The sequence below is a fragment of the Phacochoerus africanus genome, chromosome 15, assembly GCF_016906955.1.
Source record: "Phacochoerus africanus isolate WHEZ1 chromosome 15, ROS_Pafr_v1, whole genome shotgun sequence".
Lineage (NCBI taxonomy): Eukaryota > Metazoa > Chordata > Mammalia > Artiodactyla > Suidae > Phacochoerus > Phacochoerus africanus.
Window position 1 is genome coordinate 132,142,696 of NC_062558.1, and position 12,837 is coordinate 132,155,532.

At 53.0% G+C, this 12,837-nt stretch overlaps 1 protein-coding gene across 12 annotated transcripts in view; it reads left to right on the top strand.

Annotated features, from left to right (window-relative positions):
- The window catches only part of TACC2 (transforming acidic coiled-coil containing protein 2), a 234,451-nt gene that overhangs the window by 178,290 nt on the left and 43,324 nt on the right, over positions 1–12,837 (top strand). For all 12 annotated transcript variants that reach the window (XM_047761104.1, XM_047761099.1, XM_047761105.1 and 9 more), the window contains one exon: positions 3,670–3,806. In XM_047761104.1, the coding sequence (XP_047617060.1) occupies positions 3,670–3,806 (137 nt within the window). The remainder of the gene's footprint in view (positions 1–3,669; positions 3,807–12,837) is intronic.

Here is a 12,837-nt window from a genome sequence, read left to right on the forward strand (position 1 = left end):
TGTGGCTGTGGCGTAGGCCGGCGGCTGTAGCTCTGATTCGACCCCTAGCCTGAGAACTTCCATATGCTACATGTGCGGCCCTAAAAAGCAAAAAAATAAAATAGCTTAATTGTTCTTTTTAAAAAATTTTTTAGCTTAATTGTTCTTAATGATAGACTTTATAATAGGGTGATATTATAAGTTGAGCTTAAAAAATAAGCCAAGTACTACTTTTCTCTAAGCATAGGAATTTCATGTAAGATTTATTTGGAAAAATGGTTCTGCTGCTAAAAAGGTTTGGAAGCCACTGCTGTAGTAAGAGGAGCGCAGGTTTTAGAGGCAGGTCGTTGGAGATTTGAATCCTGCCTTCCCTAGCTTACTCTGTAGGTGGCCTGAGGCAAGGTACTTTGCCTCTCTAAGCCATAGTTATGTCATCTGTAAAATGGGCCTGCTCTCCAGCAGCAGAATATTTTTGTAGATTATAGAGAAATAAACAGTTGGCCTAGTCCAGTGCTTGACACATAACAAACAGTTCAGCACATGAATCTATTAGAATGCTTTTCATGCTGGGAAATAAAATCATTATATTTCATGCCTGGCCATTAAGAGGTATATCGTTACACTGTAGAAATGCAAATATCTTATTGTATCTGCCTGTATTTACATAGTTATTTATATGGAGAACCTAGCATATGCTAGGTAAGTATATTTCCCTATAATTTATCCTGGTAAATATATTTCTCTATAATTTAGAGACGTTTTAGCAGTCTGTAAAGGCACATTTTTCTTTCTGATATACCTTTTTGGCAAATTAAATTAATGGCTTTTTCATTTCAGAAGCACGTGGCACCTTACCAGAATAATTTCTGGTTCTTTAATTTCTTTTAGGAGAAAAAAAAAAAATCGAACAGCCACTGGGAACTGCTTTTTGTGCACTGGGACTCTGAAATGTTGCTTTTTCTTTATGTCCAGGCTCTTTGTGGGTGGACTGCAGAAATCCCTGCTCTTGGGAAGGTTTTGAGCCCCCTGAGACACTGAATGGGGAAAAAAGAGCTAATTAAAAAAGCTGCCATCCGCCTCCTCTAATTAACTTGCTCTCGGCTCCTGGGGGAGGGTGTGAAAATATGAAAACAACGCCAGCAGTGCCGGAAGTGAATGCCATTGTAGGGGTCCCTGGTAGCCTCTGGTGTTTTGATGCAGAAACAGTTCCTAGTCAACTAGGCAGGGAACCACGGAGGGGCTTGGTGTACCCTCGCCTTCCCCACACAGGGCCGTGGTGAATGGTGGTCGCTTCTGAGCAGGTGTGCAGGCGAGGCAGCTGCAAGCCGGGGAGACCTCATTGGAATTCAGCAGCTTGAATCCACCAGCGTCCGGCCCTCCCTGTGGCTTGCTTGTGCTCTTGGGAAGGATCAGGGGCCCTTTGTACTCTGAAGCTACATACACATTGCCGGGGCCCCGGGGATGCAGAAGCTGCCGGAAGAGCCCAGAGTCTTTTCCTCCATGTCTCTGCTGGACGCTGGAGAAGCTCATGGCATCCATGGCGGGTGGTGCAGCTAACTTTTTCGTGACATCTTAAAGAGATTCAGATCCTGGAGAGACTGGCAGGGGACAAAGGGGTGGGAATTCAGGTGACAGAAGCAGTTCTTCTGCTGAGATGGCTTTTGCCTCCTGGTGGACGTGGCCCCCGGTGGAATGGGCCCGGTGGATGTGGACAGCGGTGACCGGCAGTGGGGACTCCAGCCTGCAGGTCGTCCTTCAAGGGAGCTTAGGAGAGAGGCAAGTTGTGTATCTCCTCTACATGGCCCTGATGCCTGCAGGGCTGGGGGCTAGGGGGACACCCAGGGCCCACTGGGTGGATTCAAACTCTTGTTCCTCTTTGATGCTGGGAGGTAGAACACCCTTGTTTTTTTCATACCAGTAAGCAGGCTCTGCAAAACTTCAGGCACTTAGATCTGTTGTTGTCCAGGCGCGGGTCTGCAATTCTTCCCCTAGATGAACACTAAAAGTCTTCTAATATTTATGTGTGTTTGTGAAAGTCAGTATGACCCCTGTCGTGTTTGCATGAATTAAGTCTTTACTTGTGAAACTTGAGAGTATGCAGGCTTCGGCTCCCTGGGTCTCATCCAAAGCTGCCCTGTTCATCTCTTTGTTCCTGGAGGGTGTTTGGGCTGATGGGAGGGATCAGAGTCCTTGGAAGAATGGGGGCAGGGGACCTTTGACTCCGATAATAAAGTGCATCTCTGACAAACAGATTGTAAACAAACACCGATGTCAGTTTTCTGAAGGGAAGCTCACTGAATGGCTGACTGCGGAGGGATGGGTTGGTTGGTCCTGGTGCTCTCTGCTGGCTGCCAGACGGTCTTTTAGAAGAGGCTGACTTCTGAGGAGCATGCTGGTCCTTTGACCCTCGTGGGGGCTCAGCGCTTTGAGCATTTCACATTCCCTACACACCTGATGCGTCACCCTCCAATTATACATCTTCTGCCAAGTAGCCCGCTAGGTTGCTGATGCCGGCGGCCATCCCAAGTGTCCACCCTCTTGATAATTATCTTCCTTGTTATGAATAAATAAATGGCATTTGGATCTCTTTAAAATATCCTGAGATAGGAAGCTGTCCAGGTGATGCTACTGCTTTTTTGGCACTGACATCCTCAGAGGGAGGTCAGGGCGGCGGGGGGGGGGGGGGCACTGTGGACCCTACCCTCCAGCCTCGGGACGCAGGCCTGGCTCAGCGATTCAGGGACCTCATCCTTTCTGGCTTGCAGCTGAGTCGCCAGTGGAAGCAGGGTGATGGAGGAGGGCTGTCTGCTATGGGTTTTTCTGAGCCTAGGATAAAGCTTTAGTTTGGTGGGCGGCTTCTGCTTGTTCCTGGGTGAGTACTGCTTGTTACTGGTTTCTCTGGGTGGAGAAACTTCCTTGAGAGCAGACTCTGCTGCAGACCAGCGAGGGCCATTTTCACACTGTTGGGATCAGCTGGCTGTGCTTTGCGTTTTGGTCTGACACAGCCTCCAGCTGACTTGCCCTTCATGCACTTAACAGATGTTTATTCCCTGCCCCCTGGTGTAGGCTCGGGATGCAGGGATAGACAAAAACCACAGCAAAACAAAAGAGCTGTCCTCTTGGCCTTTGCAGCTCAATAGTGGAGAAAGATAAATGACATGATGAAAAAGTGAATAAATCTTTAGTAACAAGTTATCTTGAGCTGGCAAGGAAGGGCAGTGGGAGAGAATGATGGGGTGGGGAGGGGAGAGGCCAGATGAGATTTAGTTTCATGGAGGGGGATCCTATGTGGGTATTGGAACCCCAGCATTGAAAAGTGTCCCTAGAAACACGTCCGTATCAGTTTGACTGAACTGATGCCAAATACTGCATGCCAGAGTTGATCAAAAGATTCCACTGTTTGTATTTGCCACAAGGGCCAGAAATAATGTATTTCGAATAGAGCCGAGTTCAAAGAATCTATCATTTGGGCACAAAGCTGGTGATAATGGGATTCACTCCTGGGAATCACACTGAGCGATGACTTCCCTGGCGGCTGGCTTCGAACAGTTTAATTGGGCGGTGAGCCTGATTCCACAGGTCCCCAGAGGGCTCATTAGGCCGTGCCCTGGCCCTCAGCCTTGGCCCCTCGGAGCAGACGCAGCCCGGGCTCCTGTCTAACCTGTGCTTTTCTGCCCGTCTCTCTGTCAGGAGCTCTGACTCTGAAGAAGCATTTGAGACCCCGGAGTCGACCACCCCCGTCAAAGCGCCACCTGCCCCACCCCCGCCACCCCCTGAAGTTGTTCCAGAACCTGAGGTCAGCGCACAGCCTCCCCCGGAAGAACCAGGTAACCGAGGGTCAGGAGCCCCTGGGGGAGGCCTGGGAGCGGCCCTTCGGCTGAGCCCCAAGGAGACTCATGGTGGCTCCTCTGGGGGCCCGGCTGGAGGAGGGCACCTCCACCCCCGGGGGCTAGCACTGACTGGCATTCCAGCTGCTGGGGCCTCTTGGCTCTGGGCTTTGATGATGTGGTGAAAACTAAGGGTGGATTAGTATCCATTTGCTTTGTAGAAGTTTAGGTGTGGGGTGAGGTGGGAGCCTCTGGGGAGGCCGTGTGTTCAACTCTGGCTGCCTTCCATCTGACACCGTGAACCGGGTTTGAGTGGGGCAGTGGCTCTTGGACTTTTCTGGTGCAATCATGGATTCTAATATTAGGCCCTTTACCGCCAGAAGAGCACTGGTTCTGGATCGCCCGTGTGAACCTGCATTTTTATTAAAGAACATTGCCCACCAGGGCTTGGGGGTGATGCTTCGTAAATGGGGGAGAAGGGAAAGTGACAGACAGCTGAATCCATGCTGGGGTGACGTGTTAATACCTTGTTAACGTCACATTGTCTGATTTCTCATCACTTTCCCACATCCTTTTTCCCTTAGTGCCTTAAAACACAAACCTTTGTGTACCTTTCAGATGCGATGATTCCTGGAGCTGGGGGGTTGGGGTGGGACAGATCTCAAGCCCCAGCCTCCAGCCCGCTCACCTGGCTGGTGCCCTCTGTGTGGGTCCTCCAATTACACCACCTCGAGCAGCAGAGTTTAACCTGAGGCCTGAAAGGAGATGGGAATTGCCAAAAATGGCCCCACAAATGGGTCAGGGGCCCAGATGGTGCCAACATGGCTCCACAGGCTGTCCAGGGAACCCTGGTCCCAGAAGGGTCCCCCCGGGCCAGGCAGGGGGTCAGGTGGTACGTCTCACCCAGTCCCCTTCTGGCCCATTTTCTCAAGGCCGACGGTGCCCATGTTTGCACTTTCCAGCCGAGGAGGAGCCGAGGATGGGTCTGGGGCTTACAGGTGGGTGATCCCCCAGGTGAGAGCTGCAGGTTGGGAAGAGAAGAAGCAGCAGCCGGCAGCCTGGCCTCCATGGGTCAGCTGAACCATAAAATAAAAAACATTTTTGACCTTGAGTGGAATTCTTTCTACCTGCTCTGGCTTCAGGCTGACTGTTGGGGCTTGGTTCCCAAGCACATATGCTCCGTGATGCTGGGGGAGAGGGAGGGACACCTTTGTTGGTGTCTGATGAATGCAGCTTCTTTTTTTTTTTTTTTTTTTTGCTTTTTAGGGCTGCACCCTCAGCATATGGAAGTTCCCAGGCAAGGGGTTGAATCAGAGCTGTAGCCACAGCCACAGCAATGTCAGATCTGAGCTGCGTCTGTCACCTACACCACAGCTCATGGCAGTGCCAGATCCCTGACCCACTGATCGAAGCCAGAGATCGAACCCAAGCCCTCATGGATACTAGTTGGGTTCATTTCTGCTGAGCCGCAGTGGGAATTCCTGAATGCAGCTTTCCCATTCTCCCACATTGGCAGTTAGTAGTGCCTGATTCTGCACAGCTAGTCCAGGTGCTGAGCTCTGAGAGGGAAATGACTGGAATTTATTTGATTTCAAGGTGGGGAAGTAGCAGGAAGGGCTGTTTGCATTCCTCAAAGAGTCTTTTGCACCCCTACTTTCTTTCATATAATGAAGCATATAAAATGTTCATTTCCTATACTATCGTAAAAAAATGGACCTGAGGCGTTAATGGGAAATGGCGGGATGACAAACACATTTTAATCTATAGGTCAAACATGTAATTAAGAGTAAATGGGAGTTCCTGTTGTGGCTCAGTGGTTAACGAATCCGACTAGGAACCATGAGGTTGTGGGTTCGATCCCTGGCCTCGCTCAGTGGGTTGGGGATCTGGCGCTGCCGTGAGCTGTGGTGTAGGTCGCAGACGCGACTCGGATCCCGTGTTGCTGTGGCTGTGGTGTAGGCCGGCAGCTACAGCTCTGATTCAACCCCTAGCCTGGGAATCTCCATATGCCGCAGGTGCGGCCCTAGAAAAGATAAAAAGACCAAAAAAAAAAGAATAAATGATCCTGTTTAGTGGGTATAATAAGTTCACACCTATACAAGTGTGGGATACTTTAGGAAAGACTTCAGAAGAACAGTGAAGGCATGTGACCGTGTCTGGTCCATCCCCAAACACCACAAAGTGTTGGGAGGGCGGTCCTTGCGTCCTTGTGTCCTCAGCCATCTCCACTCACACACCCTGATGCCTTCTGGGGATGGTGCACCACCTCTGCTCTTTCTCCTCCGCCTGTTTTGTTCCTTCTGCCTGACTTCTTTTTCAACAAAGCGAAAGAGCAATCTCTATTCTTAACGCACACGCACACGCACGAACACACACACAACCCCCGCCTCTTGCTTAGACGGCTGATTCTGACAGAGTAACATCATGGAAGATTAAGAGAGAACCCCACCGGAATGGGTTGGAGCCGTGAATTGCCACGAGTCCTGGCCCCAGAAACTTTTGATTACACCAGTTGGAGTCTGACTTTATTCTCCTCCTCCTTGGAAAACTACAGTGAGGCTCAGTGGATGCGGATTATATAATCAGGACACTTACGGTTGCGATTGCGTCTGCTGGAAGCCCCCTCGCAGCCGGGGCTGGACAAAGATCCATTCGATTTGCCGCAATCTCTGGAAACGGCGGCGTGTTCCTTCCCCTCTGTGGGCAGCATGGCCATGGCCCAGATGGAGGAGGCGGCTGTGCTTGCTGCCGAGGCGCTGGGGGAAGCATCCTTCTGGGAGCCTCCGGAGAGAAGGGGAGGAACAGCTCTGGTTTGGTTTTCCTCTGCAAAGCGCCTGGGATGTTGCTGAATGCGCCAAAAGAACCACAGGAGATAATAGACGAGACCTTCGGCTGTGAATAGAGACGCGTGTTTTCATCCTGGAAGCTTATGTTTTGCAAGATAATCAACCACCTCATGTTGGGTCCCGCCAGCATGGTTGTGCTCTGGCCACCTTACGTCCACCCCTCATCTGGGCCCAGTTTTCTTTCTTTCTTTTTTTTTTTTTTTTTGCTTTTTTGCTTTTCAGGGCCACACTTGCGGCATATGGAGGTTCCCAGGCTGGGATCCAATTGGAGCTACAGCTATCGGCCTACGCCACAGCCACAGCCATGCAGGATCTGAGCCTTGTCTGCGACCTACACCACAGCACATGGTAACACAGGATCCCCCACCCACTGAGCGAGGCCAGGGATCGAACCCACATCCTCATGGATACTAGTCGGGTTCGTTTCTGCTGCGACACAACAGGAACTCCGTGGGTCTGGTTTTCTTACCTGTAATATGAAAACGGTGACCTGTGAGTCGTCTGAGATCATTCCCTCTCCAGTTTTTATGGTCCTGTGATCAGGATGCTTGGCTGCTGTACAATGGCTGCATTATTAGAACTCAAAACTGGCCACCGACAGACATAATTAAATGTCACATAATTAAATAGTAGCTCTGTTTAGCGTCTGCCATGTGCCAGGCCTGTGCTGGGTTCTTTGTGGGTTTCATCTCTGACTCAAGTGAGGGAAGGAAGCCAGTGCTCACAGCCACCTGCACGGGGCATGTCGTCACCTGCTTCCCAGGGAGGGGCAGGGCTTCTGACCTTGCCCTTGGTTTCCAAGCAACCGAGGGGCTCTGGGATCAGAACTCCCCCCTCTTGACTCCCTTCCATTTGGAGACCAGGTTATTCTCTGCCATTTGAGGTGAGCCAGTGGTTCTAAGCAGAAGAGTCACCACGGGGTTGTCAGCACAGAGAGCCTGTCTATGGGGACAGGGCTGGGTGGCTTCCCACAGTATCCCTCCCTCTGGACGTGGTGCCCCATGGGGAAGCGTGTTTGCACGTTCTTTCCGGAAAGATGCCCAGCACGGGGAAGGCCTGTGGGGGGGCCTTGGAGAACCCGGAGCTGCCTGCACCCTGCCTGCCCTGGACCTGTCATCCCTGCCCCAGGGGAAGCGCGGCCTTGCAGAGGCTCTGGTTGTGCTCCAGATGGCCGTGTGTGGACCACTGACCGCAGGCTGACCCAGAAAGAAGCTCACTGTACCCAAGGGCTTCTCTTCTCAGCAGAACCTCGTAGGACCCTGTCTCCCTACACGATGTCACCTGCTTTCAGCTCCTCTGAGGTCACTGTGCAGGGCTGCCCCCCTGCAGATAGCAGGAAGCCTCCCGAATGGGCCAGGCATCTGAGAGCCCAGCCAGGAGAGAGCCTTGTCCAGCTGGGGGCAGGGGCACGGAGATGGGGGCATGGGGGCATGTGCGAGAGTTGGGGCCCACTCTTGCAACTTCCTGACACTGCTGTGCCTCGGGCTGGGTGCTTACGTGCTCCTCCCATGGCATCCTCACGTCCGATTTACAGCTGAGGATCTGAGGAGTTGAATAACCTGCCAGGGGTGGCCCTGAGCACCTTGGGTGGGCACCGAGAACCTGGCAAGGCCCTGAGCCTCTGGATCCGTGTTTGCTCCTTAAGAACTTCCTGGAAGGTCTTGACTGTCCTCAGCGTCCAGCTTGGGTGGATACAGCCTGGCTTTCCTAGAGAATTGCTCCGTCTCCAGAGTCCCCTGCTCAGTAATTGTCTTGACCCACCATGCCTCCAGCAGGGCTGTGCCTCCGCAGCCTTTGGAAACCGGAGGAAGAGGATCAGAGCAGACATCCAGGAAGCAGTGGGCACAGATCCTCCCTGCTCCCCGGGGTCGGGGTAGGGGGTCCTCGGGAGAGTCTGAAAGCCCTCTGGGCCTGGGAGAGATGCCAGCTTTCCATGGGGTGCCTGCCTCTCTAGGTTTAGTGACCACAGCAGGGAGGGGCACACAGGGACTGCATGCACCTGTCACTTCCACGGGCCCTGATACCTCTGCGTGTCCATAAGCAATCAGAGCTGACCGCAGAGACCAGTCTAGGTCATCCACGCTTATCCTCCAAACCGTACCTGTGGCCACATATGAGAACATGGCCCCTGGAAGTTTAAGGAACTAGACTGCATCCTGATAGGAAGCCAGTGAAGGGAGTTCCCTTTGTGGCTCAGTGGAAACGAATTCGACTAGTACCCATGAGGACACGGGTTCGATCCCTGGCCTCGCTTAGTGAGTCCGGGATCCGACGTTGCCATGAGCTGTGGTACAGGTTGCAGACATGGCTCAGATCCTGCATGGCTGTGGCTGTGGTGTAGGCTGGCAACTGCAGCTCCTATTGACCCCTAGCCTGGGAACCTCCATATGCCGCAGGCGCGGCCCTAAAAACCACTGAAACGAACCAGCCAGGTCCTGACTTCCCTGCTCACCGAGCCACCTATGTGGGTTCCCCCGCTATAAACATGGGCTTCCTTGATCCCGATGCCCCCGATCCCGGCCCTGCTGACCTGCTTCCCCAGGGAGGAGCTGGGAGTCGAGTTTCAGTGAGTGTCTCAGGTGTGTTTGAGGAGAGGCACATTTGGAAAACGTTGCGTTTGTGAACTTGCCCTGGGCTGCCCGCAGCTGCTGGCAAAGGGCCACATGAGGCCCGAGGAATGCTCCATTTATAGCTCATTAGCCTCTGTGGAATGGAGGCCTTTTCCAGAAGATTCGTTACTCATTGCAGTAGACTGTTATTTGGATGAGCGGGACATGTAGAGCTAGGCTCCCCGTGTACAAGACCATTCACCCCGAGTGTCTTGCATGACGCTGAGAGTCTGAGGGCGGGGGTGCCTTGTCTTGGCACCATTAGGCCTCCGGGCCCGTGGATCCCTGCCCAGGGTGAGCTGATCGGGGTGGGGGCCGGGGGGAGAAGCACCACCCAGCTAGTGCTGAGTGCTCCAGTGAGAAACAGTCAGCAAGGCTAAGTGATGTGGCATTTGAAGATGGTGGTGGGACAGTTGAGTGACATCAGTGGCCCCTAATGGCTTGCTCCCTTTCCTTGGAACTTCCCCTTGTTTCCATACACAGTTCTTTTTATCCTTAGCTTGGAGATTTTCATGGCTTGTCCCCAATGTTAAGAGCTGCGTTCTGTTCTTCACGTTCCTGTGTTGAAGCCCTGCCCTTGCCTCAGGGGGACTGCACTGGAGGACGGGACCTTTAAGCAAGTGACTCAGGTTAAATGAGGTGGCAGGGCAGTGATTTGTTAGAGCTGGTGTCCCTGGAAGAAGAGGACACCTCAGGAATGAGCTCACACGGGGAGGGGAGGCGACGTGAGGGCCCAGTAGGAGGATGGCCATGGGCAGGTCAAGGAGAATCCCAGACTGTGGACACCCTGACCTTGGACGTCAGCCTCTACAGCAGGGCGGGAGGAAGCAGCGGTTGTTTAAGCCCTTCAGTCTGTGGACTTTGTTCTGGTGGCCTGAGCTGCCAGATCCAGCGAGGAGCCACCAAATGAGCCTTCGCATATCACGAACCAAGGATGCTGATTTTGTCCTCAGATTGACCGAGAAGCTGGAGCCAGGACGAGGCGTTGGTCTCCAGAGCAGACGTTGCCTGGGTCTACACGGTTGGGGTGCACGAGGCAGAGGAGATGTTCACCCGGGTGGATCCATCGGGGGTCACGTCCTTCCTTACCGCTGTGTCCACAGCGGGTCCCCCCAGTGGCTGACATTTGGGAAGCCCCCGTGTTTGTGGAATGAATGAGTATTGCCTGCGTGCAGATGGGCATGTGGGCATTTAGAAACGCAATGGGGAACTAGGAATCCTGTCGGGCCACACTTGCTTTGGAAAATCAAGGCCTGCAGGGACCCATTTCTTGGTTTCAGGGTGCCTCTGACGAGCATTGAAGGGCCCTCCCAGCCCTGCTCTTGTCACCAGACAGTAAGACAGTGGTTCTCAACCTGGGATGGTTGTGCCCCCTTGGGGAGCATATGGCAACTTTTAGACCCATTTTTGGTTGTCACAACGGGGGGAGGGGGTGCTAATGGCACCTGGCTGGCAGACGCCAAGGATCCTGCTGAACACCCTACAGTGAACAGGATGCGTCCCCCAACCCCACTGCAAAGAACCAACCAGCATGAGGTGGCCGCAGTGCTGACGCTAGGAATACCTGCCGAAAGATGAGGTTTCCTGGTCCAGGATGATTTAATGAGGGTATGTCAGTGCTAAAGAGGAGAGCCACAGGAAGCAGAGAGCTTTTCTTCTGGGGACAAGAGCGAGCAGCTGATTAAGCTGAGAATCTGCCAACCGTGGCACGATTTGGGGAGAACTCCTGACACCTGAGGGGCCTCAGAAGGCTTCCTTTCTCAGGCTGCTGGGGCCCACGCAGTAGCCTGAGAGAAAGCAGGTTGGCAGTTGTGGGCCTTGCTTTGCAAATGATGGGATGGGCTGAGGCTCCTTCTGTCCCCTGCAAGGCACTCTGGTCTCCTGGTCCTCTGTGTCCCCTGGTCCTTCTGAGCCCTCTGTACTTTGTGTCCAGGGTAGGGAGAGGAGGCAGCTGGTGATGGGACGATGAGATGCCTGTGGGTGCCAGTCCCTATAGGAAGTAAGGAAGAAGCTGATTCTAGAAAGAAAGGAAAGGACCCCTTCTTTTGAGATGGGGATAAAGCAGGAGACATGGAGGGATCCTTTGGTGGGAAGGGTGAAGAGCCTTCAAGCAAGTGCTCTGTCTTTTGGGACACCTGCTCCAATCAGGGCCTGGAGTGGCTTTGGATGCAGAAGAGAAGGGAAGGTTTGAAACCATGGCGGGCAAATAGATACATTCCCAGAAGGTAATCTCCATTCCAGAGGCATTTATTCAGCCTGCAAGAGAAAGTGTGACAAGTCTGGGGAAAACAAAACCCATCAGACCAGTTCCTGAACCTGGGAGGCTGGAAGTTTCCTTCTGTTGTCGTCTCCTGGGCAGCACCTCATCTTGTGGGGTCCTCGGCCGAGTACCCACCACCTCGGGGTGTGCAGGGGTGAGCATCAGTTACTCTGAGAAAATCTACAGGAAGACGGCCCAGGCCTGTTGCAGTTCCCTGGCAGCCTCCATCCACATCAAGGCCCTGAATCGTCAAGAGTAGGCTGGGTGGTGGTAGCCACTAAGTGGGCATTTCCCAAACCTTGTCTGTTTGTTGGAATGAGGTGACTGGGGCTTCCAGCTTTAGCAAACAAAAATACAGGGCACTGGGAGTTCCTGTTGTGGCTCAGTGGGTCAAGAACCCAACTAGTATCCATGAGGAGGCGGGTTTGATCTGTGGCCTCGCTCAGTGCGTTAGGGATCCGGCATTGCAGTGAGCTGCAGTGTAGGTCACAGATGTGGCTCAGATTTGGTGTTGGCTGTGGTTCTGGTGTAGGCTGTCAGCTCCAGCTCTGATTCCCCCTTAGCCTGGGAACTTTCGTATGCCACAGGTGCAGCCCTAAAAAGAAAGAAAAAAAAAAAAATACAGGGCACCCAGTTAAATTAGAATCTCAGATAAACAATGAATGATTGGGACATGGGACACATTCATATGAAAAAATGTATTTATCTGAAATTCAAATCTAACTGGACATCCCATATTTTATCTGGCAACTCCACCGGTGGGGGTGGGGTGCGTACCATAACTCCTGTCCGTGACACACGCTTTGGGAACACCTTCCCAAGTCATAGACGTGCCAGCTCTTTCGTTCCTTCTTCTGCAGACCACTCACTCTGCACCATTCCCTACCACCCCCACCCCACCCCCTTTGTCTAGTGATGTGTTCTTAGTCTTAGTCCGGCCAATCGTTTTCTGGCACCTTGACTGCCCAGGACAACTGTGAAGCCAGAATTGCCTGCAGGGCGCCACCTGGTGCAGGCTGAGCCCAGAGTAGCCAGGCCGAGGCCAGGCTGGCCGCCCCCCTGCACCCCTGTGGAGCAGTGGGGTCGTCGTGAGATGATAGTGCATCTCTGGACCGGCATCCGCATCATAGTTTACAGTAAGGAGCGGCCTCCTCGGCTGGCAGTGGCTGAAGGGAAGGAGAAGTTGAGAGGAAGCTGCTAAAAATGGAGAGCGAATGGATGAGGGGGAAGCTTAAGAAGAGGAGGCGCATGGCAGTTGGGTTGGAGGCAGAGATTATAGGGGATGCCTGGAGGTGGGGCAGGTGGCGGACGGGGCC